Genomic DNA, 21,807 nt, shown 5'->3' with positions numbered 1-21,807 from the left:
CACTGAGCAGCAGATAAGCAGAAGTACTCAGACAAGTGTTCGGTAAAGAACAGGGGCGATCTGCGCACACCACTCTCTGTGCGAACACTTAGTCGGGTGTATGTGGTGCTGTGTGGGATGTCGTTTGTGGTGACGTTAATTCACCAGACTTTTTTGGTACTTTACCTCGCAGCACTAGCGTCATTAGTTGTGGAAATAATTTACTACATTGCGACACAACCAGTGTTCCTCGGCATGAAAGATATTAACATCTTGCGGCAGACGTGGTTCTTCTTGCTTTACAACACAAGCACAATGGCAGTATTCATAGTACCTGCTCAGTTTGTGTCTTCAGAGGCAGACCGCACAGTGAGGCTGTGCTCGCAGCTGCTGCTGGGAAGGAGGGGTGCGGCGGACGACACACAGAGGGAGCTGCGGCTGCTGGCGCTGCAGGTGTTCTCTGCTCGACCCACGACCAGGCTGCTGGGGGTGCTCACTCTCGATCTGAGAGTCGTCTCGGGTTTCATTTCTGTCGTAACGACCTTCACCGCTCTGCTTCTCACATTTTTTCCTTCAGGTATGACGACAGTGTGCGTAATTTGTGTCTTGATTTATAAATTCCTTTCCACTAAAGTACGAACTCATTATGTTCGCGCGAAATTCGTTGTGTATCTGCGTTTGTCATTCATCTGACAGATTTATTTGCTCTGCTCGAGGCTACAACTATAACAACGTCATGACAGCATGTAAAATTTGCACCAGAGCAATAAAATTTTAACGTCCGCACCTCGTATACGTCATCCTATTCCTACAGTTCTATATAAGTAATCAACCTATTGATTAGATTAGATTAGTACATGTTGCATACATAGATCATTAATACGACACTTCGTAATGATGTGGAACGTGTCAGGTTAATAAAAGGTGTATATACAAGACACTACATTACACAAAACATTACATAACACTTAATATTTTTAATTTTAACTTTTTTTGTGGGGGATGGGCACATTACCCTCTTACTATATCCAAAAAATCATCTAATGAGTGGAAGCAGTTGCTATGAAAAAATTATTTTAATTTCATTTGAAATGCTATATGGCTATGAGTCAGACTTGTGATGCTATTAGGTAAGTACCAAAGACTTTTGTGGCAGCATAACTTACCCCCATCTGTGCCAAAGTTATATTTAACCTTGGGTAGTGAAGTTCATCCTTTCTCCTAGTGTTGTAGCCATGTACACTGCTATTACTTTTGAATTCGTTAATAACAAATTTCATAAGTGAATATATATATATATATATATATATATATATATATATATATATATATATATATATATATATATATTGTGAAGCTGCAGTGAAGATCTCTAGCTCTTTAAAAAAGTGTCTGCAGGATGATCTTGGATGAGCTCCAGCAATTATTCTGATTGCACGCTTTTGTGCAAAGAACACTCTTTTACTCAATGATGAGTTCCCCAGAATATGATGCCATACGAAAGCAGAGAATGGAAATAGGCGTGGTAAGCTAATTTACTGAGTTGTATATCGCCAAAATTTGCAATGACCCTAATAGCATAAGTAGGTGAACTCAAACTTTTCAGCAAATCCTCAATTTTTTTTTTCTAGTTCAACCCCTCATCAATGCATACACCTAGATATTTTGAATAGTTTACCTTAGCTAGCGATTTCTGATCGAAGTCTATATTTATTAATGATGTCATTCCATTTACTGTATGGAACTCTATACACTGTGTTTTCTCCAAGTTAAATAAGAGCCCATTTGCAGAGAACTACTTAATGACTTTCTGAAAAACATCATTACAGTATCACCAGTTAATTCTTGTCTGTTGGGTGTGATAGCTATACTTGTATCATCGGCAAAAAGTACCAGCTTTGCATCTTCGTGAATACAGAATGGCAAGTCATTAATATACACTAAGAACAGCAGAGGACCCAAGACCGAAGCTTGCAGCACCCCATTCATGATTGTTCCCCAGTTTGAGAAATCACCATTTTTTGCATATTATGTGAACTGCTTATTTCAACTTTCTCTTCCAATTAGGTATGATTTAAACCATTTGAGCACAGTCCCATTCATACCACAGTACTTGAACTTATCTAGAAGTATTTCATGAGTTACACAGTCAAAATCCTTTGGGAGACAACAAAAAATCATAACTGGTGACTTCTGGTTACTCAGAGCATTTAATATTTCATTTGTGAAAGTATGTATAGCATTTTCCGTTGAAAAACCCTTCTGGAAACTAAACTGACATTTTGTTAAAACTTTATTTTTCCAAAGGTGTGAAGCTACTCTACAATACATTACTTTTTCAAGAATTTTAGATAAGGCAGTCAGAAGAGAGATTGGGTGGTAGTTGTTGACATGAGACGTATCCTCTTTTCTATGCAGTAGTTAAACAGTAGCATACTTCAGTCTATCTGGGAAAATACCCTGCTTCAGAGATCTATTACATATGTGGCTAAGAATCCCATTTATTTCTTGAGAACAAGCTTTTATTATCCTGCTGGAAATGCCATCAATTCCATGTGAGCTTTTATTCTTGAAAGAGTTTATTATCTTCCTAATTTCAGAAGGAGAATTGGGTAGAATTACAATTCTATCAAATGGTGTGCGTAAGGCCTCTTCCATTAACTGCCTTGCTTCTTCTAATGTACATTTAGATCCTATTTTCTCTACAACATTTAAAAAACGATCACTCAAATTGTTTTCGGCTTCTGGCTTGTTGTGTGTCAAGTTTCAATTCGCTTTGATGGTATTGTCATCATCATCCTGTACTCTTGGTTGCCCTGTCTCCCTTGTAATAGTATTCCAAATTGTTTTGATTTTGTTATCAGAGGTATTAATCTCAGACATGATGCACGTGTTTCTGCATTTTTTAATAATCTTTCTTAATGTAGCACAGTAGTTTTTATAATATTTGGCTGTTTATGGGTCATTACACTTTCTTGTTGGTAGATTCGGTTCCCTTTTGTGGTTACAAGTTAATTTTATTCCTTTAGTAAGCCAAGGTTTTTTACATGGTTTCTTATAATTAGATTTAACTACTTTCTTGAGGAAACAGTTTTCAAATTCTCTTACAAGTGTATCATGAAATAAGTTATATTTTAAATTAGCATCGGGTTACTTGTACACCTTATCCCAGTCTAACTGCTGAAGATTTTCTCTGAAATTTCTAATTTTTGAGTCATTAATTGAATGCACAACTTTGGAGGGTAGTTTTGAATTACTGAATGGAGCTATGTCATATCCTCTAACTAGCTGAGCACCATGATCAGAAAGGCCATTCTCAACAAGACAAGAATTTATGTTTTGAAACCTATCTTGGTCTGTAAAAGTGTTATCTATCAATGTGCTGCTGTCCTTTACTACCCGAGTAGGAAAATTAATGACAGATGTCAGATTGAAAGAACCGAGCAAGACTTCCAGGTCATTCTTCCTATTACACTCTTTCACTGAATCAACACTGAAGTCCCCACAAATAATAATTTACTTTCCCCTATCTTACAGATAGCACAACAAGGCAACTCCTACTCTCAATTTGTTCTCTCTACTCAAATGTGCAGCTAGTTTATAACAGCTGATTTACCTGTTCCGTATCATACACAATGTGATGCTCAGACAGGCATAGTATATCTATTACATTATCAAATTCAGTGTCTTCTAAACATACCACAAGCTCATCTACATCCTGGAATATTTTGGTGAAAAATGGTAACTTTACTTTTTACTTTCTTTTGTGACAATCTACTTTTTTCTTTAATCCACCAATATATTTTGTTGAATATGGTAACATTATTATTTACTTTCCTGTTGTGATAATTTTGTGAGTTATGGACCTCTTTAGCACGTGCCTGCCTGAACTTCTCATTGGACGCTGATATTAGTCTAAAAACGAATTACATCCATGAGTGTTAGTGTCCCTCCTTACGGAATTCGCTAACAACCCTGCCAGTTTACCCTTCCCTTTCCTATTGAGGAGTAGGCCACGCCTTGTGAAATTCCCCCAGTCAATAGCCTCGACAGGAACCAATCCAATGTCTGACAGAGTGGCCTCCCTACGCAACTGATCCAACTCCATATTTACCCTTCTGACAGAGTGGTTCAACTGGGGCTGATCACGCCGCATGAAAGCAGGCACCAGCCCAACATTGGTATGGGTCGTTGCCGAGGTTATTTTCACCAGGTCACACTTAGTACTGTTACCCTGATCCATATCAATACTGTTTCCCCCTCCACCCACTATAATCACATGATCCTGCTTTGTGAATATCTTGCACAAGGAACCTATATCCTCTATCACCTCGCTAAGTCATGCACTTGGCTTGAAAAAGTTTGTGACTTGGTACCTGTCACCTAATTTTTCCTGCAAAATCTGGCCCATACCTATTCCATGGCTGCTACGTAGCAAACAGAACATTTGTCTTACTTTCTACTTTTTTTTGAAACAGTTGGTTTCCTATTGAGATTCTGTTGCATGTTAACTACATCTACTTCTACCGGAGCCTCTTCCTTACTTAAATGTAGTAGCAAGGCAAATCTATTGGTTGTGCCAATTGGGAAATTGTCATACACTGTCCTCTTTCTGGGGCCCCTGTTCCCAGCTACCATCTCCCACCACTGTTTACCCACCTCCCCCCTTAACCTCTTCAGTTCCTCCCGCGCTCTGTCCAAATCAGCCTGAAGGGCCCTAATTTTCTCCTCCTGTTCACCTATAATCTTATCTCTTGAGCAAATCCTGCAAAAGAATGGAAGAGTCTCGTTTGCTACATCAATTCCCACGCCGCTACAGTTTCCCCAATGAAACCACCTGTCACAACAGAAGCACAGAACTCCTGAACTAACTTTCCTACTGCAGCTCACACACTTAGTATCCATGGTAGTTTGGAAATTAGTTAAGAGATTTACTAAGTAATAACGATAATATATTAAATACAGATGCAAAAGGACACTAAATATGTTTTCGAAAGTAATATGTAAGTAAACTATTGCCAAATGCACTTAAATTAGTCGTATAACGCTAAATATATATGATCAAAAAATAAGCCTAAACAGCCGAATGTAACCAAAACGAACTTACTGCGATTAGTGGAAGAATACGTAAATAAAAGAAAAACCTTTAGTGGCAAGCTTGAAGAGCACACTAATGAACTTATTTAATTAGTTAATCTATACGAAATGCACTTAAGATTGCGGTATAACGCTAACTATGCACACTCGGAAAGTAATGTAAAGCCGCGAAATATAAACAAAACGAACTTTTCATGATTACTGGAACAACACGCAAATAAAAGAAAAACCTTCAATGATGAGCCTGAAAAGCACCCTAATTAACGTATTTAATCTGGTAAACTACAGCAAATGCACTTACAATTGCGGTATAACGCTAAATATGCACAATCGAAAAATTACTCCTAAGCCGCAATAAGTAAACAAACGAACTTTTCGCGATTACTAGAACACTACGCTAATAAAAGAAAAACTTTTAATGGTGAGCTTGAGAGTACACTAAAGAACGTATTTAATTAGTTAAACGTGTTCAACTACAATTAATTACAACCTAAGTCACTTATCTATCACGAGAGCTCTGCCTCCATACGTGCGGCCTTGTGGAGGGCTACCAACTGCTTCGTCAGTCGACATGCCGCGCCTACTCATACATAGCACCTACAGATGGCGTCGCACGATCTACAACACCGTTTTAGATTTTGAGACGGAGTATAACATAAACGTTGAAGCTGCTAAGCTTATTGACGTTTTGCAAGGTCTAACGGTTTTTCGTGGAGGAAGTTTTGACTTTGTTTTGACCGGTGTTCAAGTTGTTCTAGGACAAGCTTTGTTAACTAATGGTCTTGATTGTGTTGATTGAGCACCACAATCTAGTGCTACACGACAGGTGAGCTTCATTTCTAGTGATTGCATGACCATCTGTACTACAAGCATGAATCAGAAAACGATCACCATTTCAGCACAATCACACAAAGAGGTAGGAAGACTGCCATGTACATTCTGCCTTTAATGGTGTTTGTGTTCAGAAATCGAATTCCAATTTATGGCTCACGTAATTAGGGGTAACAGTTACTGGCACTGTCAGGAACTTAGGATTATTTTTCTGTGATACTGCTGCTCACATTGTTTGAGCATCCCACGAATGCCATGTGAATATGGAATGTAAGGATTGAGCAGGATCGTACTTAATGGCATGTAGGGTATCAGCATCCTTGTACGACTGGCACCTAAGAGGAGAGATTTGCAAAATAAATAATATAATTCCATGTTGTGGTAATGTAAATGGCAGAAACAACTCTATGGTAGCGCAAACAATGACATCGTTTGCAGAAAGACTTGATTAGATAAGGAAATCAAGACGCTTTATACCAATAAATTCATGATTATCAAAATGTAATATCGTGCTCATCTTGAGTTATATGCAATTGTTAAGTATCCAAGGGTGATGATCAACATTATACAGAAAACAGAATACAGCAAGAACAATCCCATGTACATAGAACAAACACAAACTAAAAATTAAAACCAGAAAGAAAGACACAAAGTACACCACATTTATCATCAGAAATTCCATCCAAAACTAATAAACCCCACAGATAAGAATGAATACAGACAGAAAGACATCAATTATAAAAAGACTTCAAACACAACATTGGTACATAGACAGACAACCTACAAACAAAAAATCTCATTGTAGTAACACAAATAATGCTAACAGATAGAGCAAAACAAGAAAATAACCTGCAAATGCTGGACTAACATGAGACTAGTGAAGAAAGAAACTAACATTGTAATTGCCATATCAAGAATGAGCAAAGTGGGAAATTTCAAACTTAAAACAACAGCATTAAGAAATCAGAAAAACTGCAACCAAATAATATCTTATTCACAATAGCTGACAAAGTGATTGGTACAGTACTGATCGATAGCAAACTTTATACAAAAAAACCAAAGATTTGATCTCCTCTAGCAATATCGTAAAACTGAAATCTGATTCAGCAGCACATTTCGAAAACCACATACTAAACAACCTGCAAGACACAAAACATAATCACAAATAGATAAAAACAACACATCACACTGAATATCCTACAGGCTCCAGTAATCAAGAGCCAAGCAAAAGTTCACAAACCACTTATTCCAGTGAGGCCTGTAATTAATCTCAAGAATGCACCATTATACCATCTGGAAAAACAGATGAACAAAGTCATAATGCAACACTGTCAAATGAAAAACAGTGACAAAAGGAAAACACATACAAATATCAATTCACACATACACCACACAAGCAAGAGACGAAAGATTAACTGACTGTTGCAGTTGCCACATTACGCACTCTGAACACACACACACGCTCAAAAGACAGTGAAAAATGCATGTAAGGTGATGTAATAAATGTGTAATAGGTCCCGTAGAGCGTGGTGAACCAGTAAACCCATCTCCAGAACCACACAAATGAACACTGAAATCTTAAATAACACCAAATAATAAGTTAACCTCACAAAACGTGTGCGGCAAAAGTAGTTTCTTAGCTAAAAGGAAGAGAATAATATAAGAAAAGGTAACTTAGTAACATACTTGCAAGTACTACATTGTATATATATATATATATATATATATATATATATATATAAAACGGTATAGGCATGCGTATGCAAAGACAGAGATACGTGTGTAAATAGGCAAAATACTGCGCAACGGTCGGCAACGCCTATAAAAAAAGCATACCCGATACATTACATCATGATGAGACATATATTTCGAAAAGAGATACTACCGCTATAGCAGTAATGTACGCATTATTAAGTGACATTTCTTTCCGTTGTATATGGCACATACCAAATCTGTGTGAGCGGATCAGTGCATAAGATACAGCGAAGCACCTAACAAACTGGTGTAGGCGCGGATATTCAAATAAAGAAATATGTAAACAGGCAGAGTACGGCAGATTTAAGTGAGTTTGAACGTGTTGTTATAATCGGCGCACGAGCGATGGGATACAGCATCTCCGAGGTAGTGATGAAGTGGGGATCTTCCCTGTGCGACCATTTGAAAGTGTGCCGTGAACATCAGGCATCCGGTAAAACATCAAATCTCCGATATCGCTTCAGACTGAAGAAGATCCTGCAAGAACGGGACCAACGACCACTGAAGAGAATATGTTTAACTGCAGGGTATGGTTGAATACACAAAAAAAAAAAAAAAAAAAAAAAAAAAAAAAAAAAAAAAAAGGAATAGGAGAGACGGAGACTTCCGCAGTTCTGAGAGTTAATTGAATATCACTTGCTGGCGTACCGTGAGCGCACGTGTTTACCTTTCGTCGGCGGCTGCATTGGCGGCTGTCGGCGAGAGCTGTGAACCTGAGAATCTATTCTAAATTTCTCTCGACTGTTAATCCCCAGGCCTGCGCAGTGGCTCTGACATCTCACCCAGTCAGCTAGATGTCCCGCTCTGTGGGTTTCGGCCTAACATTGAGACTGGCGTTACCATCATAAAATTTTCCTTCCCTCAGAATTGCGTCTGATAGCTGAGGTGTGGGAAATTACTTGTGTGGAATTACTAGTGTGAGTGTTAGTGGTTTATATTCATGAAGTGCTGGCTTGTTTATTCACTTTGTCTATGAATAATTTGTACATTTTTATGTAACTATGCCATGTGACATATCGGTTTAATCAGAATTGTTACAGGAATTCAATGTAATGTGTATTATTTGTTTGACACCTTGCACAGTATACAAATCTTACTAAACTTTTCAGAGTTTGCCCTTCAGCATAACGGTGTGCTATTTTCGAACCTACATAACATATCAAAACTTCAAAGCCTCACACTTACCCAAAGCCACTGACGAGATGGAGGCAGAGCCCATAAATTATAGACAGATACCAGGGAGTGCCATTAGTGCCTGACTCCTATAAGTTTTCCATGTCACTGTCAACTAACACACTACGTTACTGTAAAGTAAAATCCGATTTCAGTGAAGATTAAATATAATGTGACCAGCACAGTTAATTCAATGATATTTATAAACCAACGTGCAGTACCCACATTAAAGTTTACCTTAATTTGCAACCTGGCATTTCCTAGGCTACAGTTAAGTTCGTCTGTACTAATTCAGAATAAGTACACACTAAAACAAAACTCCATCCGAATCAGTCTCGAGTACCTCAGCTGGATCGACTGACCGCCTTATCGTCACTATTGAACTAGTGTCATGGGGCCGAAATTTGGAGAGGTGTCGGGTCTTCACACCGCAGTACTGTCCATTGTCAGTTTTATTTTTGTGTATGCATCCTCTACTTCGGATGGAGAGTGGGACAATGGCAAATGAACAAATTAGAGGTGTCATCTTCAGCCATGTGTTTAAATATTTTTAATCAAATCCCAAAAGCGGTGACATGGTTAGAAGTGTTACCATTAATTACCAGGTGTCGGTTTGTGACCTGGAGCCATTGCAACTCGCTAATGTATCTCCTCAATTGGCATCACGAGGCTGAGTGCACTCTGGCAGACCAACAGTGAATGGAGGCCTGGATGGTCACCCATCCAAGTGCCTATCTTACCCAACGGTGCTTAAATTCTATGATCTGACACATGTGTGTCTATGGCGGCATTACCACTGACATCCACTGACATTAATATAACCTGTTGCATACTAAAATTGCAACTCCAGAAAAATAGCAAACAGCAAAATGTTTCTTACTGTAGATAGACAGTGTGGTATGAAGGCTACATGATTACATACTTAGGTGATGTGAGAGTGTACAGGGTACGAAATTTAGTACATTGAGATGACACCACTGGCACAAATAGCGGTCATAACCCATTTGGCATCAAGCTGAACTAAGCTTTGAAGAAAGATATGGAAACTTCCATGCTGCTTCAGCTCTGTACCAGTGATCATGCATCCAAGCGGCCTTTGAGGGTTTTCCGCGACAGTCGTTCAGCAACCAATGACCAAGATCTGTTCAACATGTTTCTGATAAACAGAACTTGCTGGGCAGAGCAACTTCGGAATATTCATTGTTTCAATATAGAACAACTCGAGCATCATACAGTCTTGTGTTATCTTATTTGAAGGTTAAGTGACATCTACCTTGAATCTATTTTACTGTTGACGGGCTTAATAAGTCGGAAAGTAATAGCTGCGCTTTCGAAACCTACTGCTGTGCAAACCAGAGTCGATCGTGTGTGTAGCCAATGGCACCCAATAGAATTACGGCGTTTACTGGGCCGGTATGACATTGGTGAATGGTATCTGGCAATGCTCGTCCTCCTCGGTTTCCGTACTCCTCGGTACCTTTACACAAATGTACGTCGATCGTGATGCTGCACTCAGAACCGGGGCACGTCTGAAAAGGCGGCATGGCGTCACTGCTGTAGGTAGGGTGACCTAGGCGCACCATTACGTCATATGAAGGAAAAAGGCAAGAACTGTCAGCATGCTGACAGTCTGGGTAGCTCCACTCTTACTCGTACTGTACATGAGGATAATAGCCTGCAATCAAGCCCATTACCTGGCTGAGGATACGTAACGTGGCTGCGTAATCTTACTGAGCATAGTGAAGAGTACGTCAGTTCCTCTGGTGCACTAATGATTTGGGGCTGTTGATACCTTCCATGGCGCTGATTATAGCTTTCCTAAACGCATTGATTCCATATGCACATGAGAGTCATGAGATACCAACAACTGTGAGCATGTAAGTTGCCGAAATATAAACCACAATCTCGACAGGCCACCATCCTGTCACTGTCAACACGTTGGTAGACCTTCCTCCTTCTCTCAAGAGACACGAGACGATTTCCTACACTTCTCTGACTTTTGAATGAAAAACACATAGTGCAATAATTCCATGTGCCGGATGTCTCAAACACCTGGGTCAAATTTAAATACGTGATAGTGGGATAGGGAATCAATCATCGAAACCGGATGTTTATTGTCTTATAGACATGCACAACGTCCACCATATTACAACAACGTAACTCATAGTAATTGTGAAAGTGATGGCCGCCATTCTCAATACATGCATGGCAGCGGGGCATGAACGTCTGCTGCACTCCCTAAAGGATGCCTGGTGTCTGTTGTAGCAGGAGACAGGCAGCTTGGACCCTCGCAAGCAGGTCTTCGTCCGTTCCTACGGGGGTTCCATGCATCAACGTCTTAACGTAACCCCAGGAGAAAAAGCCCAGAGATGTGAGGAACAGCGATCGGACAGGACCTCCCCTTCCAATCCAACGATGAGAGTATATGTCTATTAAGTGCTCGATGTGGGCTGGGAAATCTTCTTGTTGAAATCACGTCGTTTCGTAGTCAACAAAGGTTACAGTCTCCAAGGAATGTGGCAGCACACCTCGCAGAAACACCAACTGACAAGGACCACTCAAAAGGGGAGGCAGCAAATAATGTCCCGTTAGCTAATGTGGGGCAATTCCCGACCATACTGGCGTTGCCATCATAAAATTTTCCTTCCCTCAGAATTGCGTCTGATAGCTGAAGAGTGGGAAATTACTTGTGTGGAATTACTAGTGTGAGTGTTAGTGGTTTATATTCATGAAGTTCTGGCTTGTTTATTCACTTTGTCTGTGAATTGCTGCTGGTGGCCACCAATGTGGGTGGGGCTGGAGATTCCAGTCGTATCCTTGTGGCTGTTGAACGCAGCATCACAGGTGAATGAGGCATCCATCAATAATATTAACTGTACGAAGTTCAGCACTCCATCACCGTGGTAGACAATCAACTGACAGAAGACATGGTTCAACATGCGTTGGCAATAGTGCGCCGGCTGTTCAAGCTGTGCTAGGCGCTACAGTCTGGAAGCGTGCGACCGCTACGGTCGCAGGTTCGAATCCTGTCTCGCGCATGGATGTGTGTGATGTCCTTAGGTTGGTTAGTTTTAAGTAGTTCTAAGTTCTAGGGGACTGATGACCTCAGATGTTAAGTCCCATAGTGCTCAGAGCCATTTGAACCATTTTTTGAACCTAATATCAAAATATTTACTTATGTGAAACGGCGGCGCACGTGCTGTCGTCGTTCTAGTGTTCCGGGGACCATTATACTGTTATGATAGCTACCGTCGGTGGGCTGTGGGGTTTCATTTCACGACGTGTATACTTCATATTCATATCTCTTTCCCTCGCGGAGTTATTTCAAGCGGAACAATTTACCTCGGTAACTTCTAGTCCACTCTCCCCTACATTGCTTGCTTTCCACGACAATGAGAACTCAAACACAAAAGGTTACAAACGTGATAATCCACATCGATGTATGTATTAGCTGTCAAATTTACACACAGCGACAACAGGTGAGGAAAGGACGCTGATTGACATTACGTTAGTGGCCAGTAACCGGAACACTAACGGCCACAAGGCAGAAAATTCCGCTGGTACACTTGAATTGTAGTCAACCAATATAGTTAATTGCACCGCATGGCGGCTAAATTTCATTAATAGAAACACTCGGTGTTGCTCACAGGAAAACTTCCCCAACAGTGTACCACCGAAAACGAACCACTACAAAATGAACGAACGTGACTTGGATAGTTGAAACCACTACTCAACTTTAACGTCCTGGATCAGTGAACCACGAAGCTCGTAGCGATCAGACAGCTCCACACACGCTCCGACACTGCGCAGGGACCGGCAGCGGACCCAGCCGACCGCACCACGCGGAGATAACTTCCCTGGTGCGCGGAAACCTACCAACCACCCCAGTATGCCGACAACATCTAAAATAGTCGTCAGTGGACATAACGGCAAGTATATACGCAACCTGACAAACCAGACACTGCACGAACATCTGAACGATACTCAACAGTAACTAAGCACGCACGGAGACACATCGGGAGTCGATGCACACACACACACACACACACACACACACACACACACACACAAAACCGACTCATGAACGATCGGCGAGCCAAAACGGGTCGTCCGGTAGGACGACCGACCAACGTGTCCCGGCTCAAAGTGATGCGTGGCGGCAATGGTCGGGCGAGCCATGTCGACCCAGACCTCACTGCTGCTCCAACCCGACTGCACCAGTACCGCATTGCAACTCCCCTGCTGGCAGGTCCGGACTGCGCTCCAGACGCCCTTCCACTTACTGGCAGCCCAGAGTCGCGACATGAACTGGCTTACGACAGACCACGACCGGGAAGTAATAGCAGTCGAGCAAAGATACTACGAAATGAGGTATATCGATACGCGCTGCTAACGCCCCTCACGGTCAGACAAAGCAGCAACTCAGTGAATATACACTCCTGGAAATTGAAATAAGAACACCGTGAATTCATTGTCCCAGGAAGGGGAAACTTTATTGACACATTCCTGGGGTCAGATACATCACATGATCACACTGACAGAACCACAGACACATAGACACAGGCAACAGAGCATGCACAATGTCGGCACTAGTACAGTGTATATCCACCTTTCGCAGCAATGCAGGCTGCTATTCTCCCATGGAGACGATCGTAGAGATGCTGGATGTAGTCCTGTGGAACGGCTTGCCATGCCATTTCCACCTGGTGCCTCAGTTGGACCAGTGTTCGTGCTGGACGTGCAGACAGCGTGAGACGACGCTTCATCCAGTCCCAAACATGCTCAATGGGGGACAGATCCGGAGATCTTGCTGGCCAGGGTAGTTGACTTACACCTTCTAGAGCACGTTGGGTGGCACGGGATACATGCGGACGTGCATTGTCCTGTTGGAACAGCAAGTTCCCTTGCCGGTCTAGGAATGGTAGAACGATGGGTTCGATGACGGTTTGGATGTACCGTGCACTATTCAGTGTCCCCTCGACGATCACCAGTGGTGTACGGCCAGTGTAGGAGATCGCTCCCCACACCATGATGCCGGGTGTTGGCCCTGTGTGCCTTGGTCGTATGCAGTCCTGATTGTGGCGCTCACCTGCACGGCGCCAAACACGCATACGACCAACATTGGCACCAAGGCAGAAGCGACTCTCATCGCTGAAGACGACACGTCTCCATTCGTCCCTCCATTCACGCCTGTCGCGACACCACTGGAGGCGGGCTGCATGATGTTGGGGCATGAGCGGAAGACGGCCTAACGGTGTGCGGGACCGTAGCCCAGCTTCATGGAGACGGTTGCGAATGGTCCTCGCCGATACCCCAGGAGCAACAGTGTCCCTAATTTGCTGGGAAGTGGCGGTGCGGTCCCCTACGGCACTGCGTAGGATCCTACGGTCTTGGCGTGCATCCGTGCGTCGCTGCGGTCCGGTCCCAGGTCGACGGGCACGTGCACCTTCCGCCGACCACTGGCGACAACATCGATGTACTGTGGAGACCTCAGGCCCCACGTGTTGAGTAATTCGGCGGTACGTCCACCCGGCCTCCCGCATGCCCACTATACGCCCTCGCTCAAAGTCCGTCAACTGCACATACGGTTCACGTCCACGCTGCCGCGGCATGCTACCAGTGTTAAAGACTTCGATGGAGCTCCGTATGCCACGGCAAACTGGCTGACACTGACGGCGGCGGTGCACAAATGCTGCGCAGCTAGCGCCATTCGACGGCCAACTCCGCGGTTCCTGGTGTGTCCGCTGTGCCGTGCGTGTGATCATTGCTTGTACAGCCCTCTCGCAGTGTCCGGAGCAAGTATGGTGGGTCTGACACACCGGTGTCAATGTGTTCTTTTTTCCATTTCCAGGAGTGTAGTAATTTAAATTAACGTATTGATTTGGAAGTAAAAAACGGGGTTTAAATACATGATGGCTGGAACACGAGCCACGCACGGCTCAACTAATGTGAACAGCCCTGGACTATTGCCCAATGTTTTGACTCCCAAGCAGACATAGCAGCAGACCTTGAAAGAGTTCGGAGACACGCGGCAAGGCTCGTAACTAACTGTACAACTCACAGGAAAGTACGAACGGAATGCCTATGGAGCTTAGCAAGTCTAAGGTTTCCGTTGTCCTTGCGAAATCCTTTTGGGTAAATTTAGAGATCCAGTGTTACTCGAAGTCTGTGCGAAGATTCTGCAGTGAGGAGCAACATAAATGGGTCGTCACTCATGTAGAGATATTGAAGCTCTTCCTCTACGGGACATCATTGTATCCCTGTGAAACTGATTTTAAAACTACTGATGCCACTGAACTACAGAATTGTGCTTGCGTTAATAGAATGACTGAGAGAAATGGCGAAAGATAAAGGTAGTATGGTCATGTTTGCCAAGAATGAAAGGAATTTGAAATCTCTCAGTTCGTAGGCCATTTTTGAAGTTGAGTGTGGAACACTCTCTGTTCATATACCTGCCACGCACGAAGCGATGGACCACAGGGCCCATAACCCGCCATCTGATACGTCCCTATATTTTAAATACTTTAATTCACACAACTTGCCACGGGTCTCTCTCATCACATGCTCCTGGGTCCTCAGACGGCTAGCGCAGTAACTTCCGCATTTCTATAGGTGAGTTCTCCTCTGCTAATCTCGCGAGGTGATTTCCAGAGTCACTGATACCGGTCAGCGAACGTTCTACGACTTGGATACGTTTGGGTCGTTGAACAGTGCCTCAGACGAAGCAGATGAAACAGGTCCTTATCGAGGTTAAGTGTGCGCAGTAAAGTCAAGTGACAGCTCGTATATCAAAGCGGAGACCATGAGTAGCTTGATAATATTGCAAACTTGATTAACCTTTCCACTATTTTCAAGCCTTCAGGACAAGTCAAAGACCGCTTCCTGGAGTGAGTAACGTCATTTTTCAATCAGGAGCAGTCATGTGGCACATTGCTGGTTCTAATGCCGATCTGTTCCTGAGAACCTCAAAGACACTGGGTAGCGAGTACAAAGCGTTGACGAATTAGCGAGGAGATGATTAGCATTAAATTCCTAAACTCGATTAACAGTTCCGCAAAGACACGTAAGTACGGAAGGCTTCCACGAAACTTTCTGGGGGAAGTGGACAGTGCCCAAGTACTGTTTTAGTGCGCAGCGAGGGAAGCATAGCGCAGCCACCGTTAGTAGGAACCATAATTAAGTGTTCTGTGACCCCAGAGATATTCCTGAGAGGAGCAAAGAGGTATTTTGTTTCAGATGAGATGAAACATACAGCTGTTACATATTGATATGGTGTTAGATGAGGTGAGTGGTGGGAGGGGGGCTGTGTGGAGTCTGTGGCTTGTGACAGCACCTTATCACAACAAAATGAATAATGGGATCCTACACCACTTCCCATGCGGAGCTAAGTTAACCTACGTAAACATTTCCAATTACAAAGGAGAGATAACTTATGCTAAGTTTACATTGTTGTGTTTCAAAGTACTGTCGAGAAAGTGCATGATAGTATAATGATGAAAAGTAATATTAGAAATACCTAGTTCCTTAAAGTAGCTCTCGTACTTTTGTAATAATGTAATCTCTAAATTTGCAGATAATGTAGCAGCAGCCAGACAAAGGAATACGACTGAGCTCAACAGTCTTTCACAACTGTGACGCATCGTGTTATGAAATTTCATCTTAAAGATCATCCTGACGTCACACATCGTGATTCACGAGGCCAGAATCGCTGGACTGACATGAGAACAACTCGCAGTAGCCTGAGTTATTGTTATGCTGGAATTTGTAATAATTTTGGTCATACATTATGACCTTGTCGAGTTTATACTCATATGATACTGCTTTCTGATAAACAGGAGAAATGTTTCACCCGAAGAAATCAAGGGAGAGAGAGAAAAATCAGACATCAATTTTGAGTTATGGAACATATAATCAACATGTGGAGTAGTTGTTGAAATTCCCTCACAATAAAAGATAACAGTGCAAGGCAGCTAGCCTTGACGTTAACTCGAATAACAGAAAAATAATTATCTCTGCATGTTCTGTTTTCCACAGGCTTGCACCGCCTCTTCTCCCTCGTCCCCTCTCCGTTCCACAGACGCCTATATCCAGAGCCCGAGCGCTTAGAAAGCCGACTTACTCCAGACATCTCAGACATTTCATTTATTTTATCAAGTTATGAATTCTGTTTGACTTCAGTAGGGGTATGAGAGCACCACAGGCTGCCAGAAACATTACCGCCTTGTGTGGGGGTAATGCCATTGGAGGAAAATGGTTTCTCATTTTAGGGAGGATCTTTTTGACATTAGTGACTCTCCACGTTTAGGAAGACGTCGGCATATGATGAAATTCGTTTACTTGCGCTAATCCACTGTCATCCACTTCAGTGTGCTCGAGAAGCAGATGTGAAGCAACTGTGGTCATTGCAACATCTTGCGACATTTACATGCAACGGTGAAAGTTCAAATACCGGATGTATTCAGCACTACGTGCTCTAACAAGGGGAGGCCGCCAATTGTGAAATTCAGATTCGATTCATACTGCGCATAATAAACACTCATGGCCAGAGGTGTAATGTGGCAAAGCACCAAGATGCACTTCTCAGCCACTGTCGAGAAAATCGATAGTTAAAATAAACCGTTGCGGTGAAATGCCCTCTACGGTTAGTAGTTTTATACAGCGTCGTGGCGCAACGGTAAGCGCTCGGGCTTGTAATCCGAAGGTCGCCGGATCGAATCTCGCGCCATGTAACATTTTTTTTTTTTTTTATTATTAGGTTTTTGTAATTCATATATATATATATATATATATATATATATATATATATATATATATATATATGAAAACTATTAATGAATTGCTTATGCATTTTGGTGAAGGCGGATCGCTCTCCAATTGTACCGCCTCCACTTCTCCGTTTGTTTAACAGGGTGTACCAAAGCTCTCACGTCCGCACTGATTTCGACGATGATATAAGTTGCGCTAGGGACCGCATCTACCTTCTTTCGAAGTTAGCAGGCAACTACGCTTTTATGCGGCGGCTCGTTTCGGCCCATTCAACATCTGTCCTTCAAGTGTAACGAGCGAATAACGGAGCTTATATTTCATACCTGCCACAGCAAATTTGTGTTCGTGGGGTCTCTATTCTAATTCGAACGTTTGACTTACGCTATACGTATTCGTTTCGGAATATCGTTTCTACGTCTTCCGTTAACTGTACGTGGTTAACATTATGAAGACAATTAAAAACATTTGTGAAATACAACTTTGTTTGCTGAAAACATAATGATGTTCGAAGTCGCCAGTTTTTCCACGACAAACGACCTTCAACAACTTATTATATGCATAATTGTTGCAACTGATTGCCGGGAATTATATATATATATATATATATATATATATATATATATATATATGTGTGTGTGTGTGTGTGTGTGTGTGTGTGTGTGTGTGTATAGACACATTTGAATAACGAAAAACATACTAAAAAAAAAAAAAAAAAAATTGCATGGCGCGAGATTCGATCCAGCGACCTTCGGATTACAAACCCGAGCGCTTACTGCTGCGCTACGATGCTGTCGACAATTAATAATCGTTGAGAGTATTTCACCGCAACGGTTTATTTTAACTGTCGATTTTCTCGACAACGGCTGAGAAGTGCATCTTGGTGCCTTGCCACATTACACCTCTGGCCATGAGCTTTTATCATGCGCAGTATGAATTGAATCTGAATTTCACAATTGGCGGCCTCCCCTTGTAAGCCAAAATCACAAAAATCAACGGGTGACCAAATGTACTATCATGCGCAAAAGTATCCGAACGACTTGAATTGTGATCCGCATGATTTGCATGCAACCAGTATAACGTATCTGACTAGCGGGTACTCTAATCGCTTTTCGGTACAGTCGTTCGACTATACAAAATGGATACCACAAGGGACCACTCGACAAAACTGCTTCTTAAGGCAATCAGTGCGATGTAACATCACACCATGATACTGCAAAAACTAGAAAAACACGTAATTAGAGATGAGTTTGTCCCTAACGCTTGTACAGATTACAATGATTTTCAAAAGCGTTACCATCTCATTAAGGTCTGAAACAACTAACAATTGAACATAAACTATGTAGCAATCCTTAAACAAAGTAAATGTTTGAATGAACAAGATATTCTGAGACAATGTCTGGACTAATAAAGGTCTATGACATTTCAAAGTATTTTTCCTCTGTATAAGGTTTTCCCGCACCTGCTAAATGTCCCAGTGACGATTGGTTTTTGCATAATCTGGTCGTTAAAGGAACTAGTTACAGAAAACGCGATAAACAACGGTAAACGCTCTATACAAACCGCAATATTAATGAGTATAATCAGCAATGTCACTGTAGTAATTATTTATGAAATATTCTTTGCCCGCATGTTTGAACCGTAAATGACATGACGAAATCTTTTGTTCTGGATCTGAACAGAAACCGATCAGACGTAGCCACTACTAACTAAAATACACTTTGGCACCTGCCCTGGACTTGATCAAGGCAACGATCATCAATGCTGACTAGCAGTAAAGAGTCATGAAATATATAGGTTTTCAACAGTATTAGTTGACATATCTGATACTGTCCACTCCACCCTCAGACCTTTCACTACTCATTTGTAAAACTTGTCGTTTAACAGACTTTTCCTTTCCCTTTCCCATTTTCTTTGTGTTGTTTTACCTTTCCCTTTTTCTTTATTTTTTCTCACTTTTTCATTGCTGATGTTCACTTTCCTTTTATTGCTTTGCTCTTCTGCTAAGGTTTGTTTTACTGGAGTATCGGTTAAAATAGCGGTTTTTCTAGAACATCTCTTGTTTGTTCCAATCCTTGGTGGTGCCTTCGGGAAAGAACGCACTGCTTTTAGAGAGAAAAAGTATTCATCTCCAAGTTGTTGTTCTATGACACCAGAAGATCCATGCAGATTAGCAACCTCTGATGATCCTGGCGAATCAACGATTTGTCATTTATCTGTACTAATGTTTACAATTTCGTATGCATAAATTGGGGCATGCTGTTCCGAGGTCACAATGTGCCCCCGAAAAACGGAACATGTAGCCCAAATCACACATGTGGAAATAAAAGCAAGATATTGGTTGCGTCACGAAACGTATATAATTTACGCATTGTATACCAATACTGTAGATAAATCCTTACATAAAAAATACCTAATATCAGCCGGACGGTGTGGCCGTGCGGTTCTTGGCGCTTGAGTCTGGAACCGTGCGACCGCTACGGTCGCAGGTTTGAATCCTGCCTCGCGCATGGATGTGTGTGATGTCCTTAGGTTGGTTAGTTTTAAGTAGTTCTAAGTTCTAGGGAACTGATGACCACAGATGTTAAGTCCTATAGTGCTCAGAGCCATTTGAACCATTTTTTGAACCTAATATCAAAATATTTACTTATGTGAAACGGCGGCGCACGTGCTGTCGTCGTTCCAGTGTTCCGGGGACCATTATACTGTTATGATGGCTACCGTCGATGGGCTGTGGGGTTTCATTTCACGACGTGTTTACTTCATATTCATATCTCTTTCCCTCGCGGAGTTATTTCAACCGGAACAATTTACCTCGGTAACTTCTAGTCCACTCATCCCTACATTTAAACCCGAGTTTTATCCCATTTCTGTTGCTTTTAAGTCAGCTGTATTACAGACTGAGATAGGGCAGTCTTCACATGTGCTCATAGTACCGGTATGCAATGCTTGGATATGAATTGTAGTAAGAGACATTATACTACACACATGTGGACATTACATTTCACTCCAATCTAGAAGTAACAGGAAACCCCCATGAAGGACAATGTTTTAATTGACACGTAGTAATGATAAAAAGAATTTCAGAGGTTGCATACATGGTGTCAGCATCACTTAACTAACTACACGATAGGTTACACCAACGACGAATGTTGTCGGTATTATTCTGAAAGTATGAGTGTCCTGAAAAAGTATAGTGATATATTTAATTTGTTACTATGTATTGCTGCCACGTTCGCGCCAATGTTTTTCGACGTTACGAACTCTTCCACGCACAAAGCACACCTGGCTAGCTTCCACTTTCGTTTCGCGCACATTGTTCTCAGCTGCTGGCTGTGGACTGACCATCGTGTTGTGCGGTCGATCAATGGCTTCTGCTCCTCAATGCCCACATACCTCCTTGTAGCGGCTTTTGGGACAGAATTGTGGAACAGCGTCTCATTAAACAAGCAACTGGCGACTAGAGAGGTCAATAGGTACTGGAAAACCTTGTTCTGTCCGTTTGCAGTAACACAAGAGGATAAATTTCATGTTTATTTTCGTACTAGGATATCCTCTTTTCAGTATATGTCAATGACTCTTAAAAATTAATGTACTAAATTGTAACAAACAAAAACATTAACTTCTGCTATATCGCTGTAGACAAGAAAGTTCCTTGTCTTAACGATTTCTCAAGATACTTTCTTCTTTGTACGCTATTATTCTCCAAAATCTCGCTTCGCTATCTCGACCGGTTTATGCAACCTAGAGTTTACGTGCTACATACGATCCATTTTCTCAAGATCAAAGACAGATAAAGACCTCCTTCCAACTACAAAGAAAAATTCAGTATGTTAGCTAGATTTCGTATGCAGCAACAGATGCACCAAACGCAAAATGATTGTGACCCCTAATTTCCATTGCAAACTTTTCCGATTTTACACAGTGTCTTAAGGAACTGTATGTATCGCAATAAGTACGACCATTGGCGCGATGGCGGTCACGTCACCATAGAACTGACACACGAAATTACAAGTAAAGCAAAAATAAATAACTTTACTGAATTGTTCCCGTAAAATAGTTTGAGATAAGTTACAGGGTTTGTGCTTCGATTCTGTCAGCGCTGTGCGTCGCCAACAGGTGCGGACACAGATGGCTTCCCGCCTCAATATCCGCAGGATCTGCCTGCATGTGAAGGTGAGAGGTGCCGGGGCTAGCAGTGTATTCAAC

The 21,807-nt window shown here is 42.0% G+C and overlaps 1 protein-coding gene across 1 annotated transcript in view; it reads left to right on the top strand.

Annotated features, from left to right (window-relative positions):
* The first annotated feature begins 294 nt into the window (after positions 1–294).
* LOC124613298 (carboxypeptidase B-like) overlaps positions 295–21,807 on the top strand; it is a 171,617-nt gene continuing 150,104 nt past the window's right edge. Inside the window, exon 1 of the mRNA XM_047141994.1 lies at positions 295–513. Within this exon, the coding sequence (XP_046997950.1) occupies positions 295–513 (219 nt within the window). The remainder of the gene's footprint in view (positions 514–21,807) is intronic.

This window comes from Schistocerca americana, chromosome 4 (genome assembly GCF_021461395.2).
Source record: "Schistocerca americana isolate TAMUIC-IGC-003095 chromosome 4, iqSchAmer2.1, whole genome shotgun sequence".
Lineage (NCBI taxonomy): Eukaryota > Metazoa > Arthropoda > Insecta > Orthoptera > Acrididae > Schistocerca > Schistocerca americana.
This window is presented reverse-complemented; position numbering and strand designations above follow the sequence as displayed.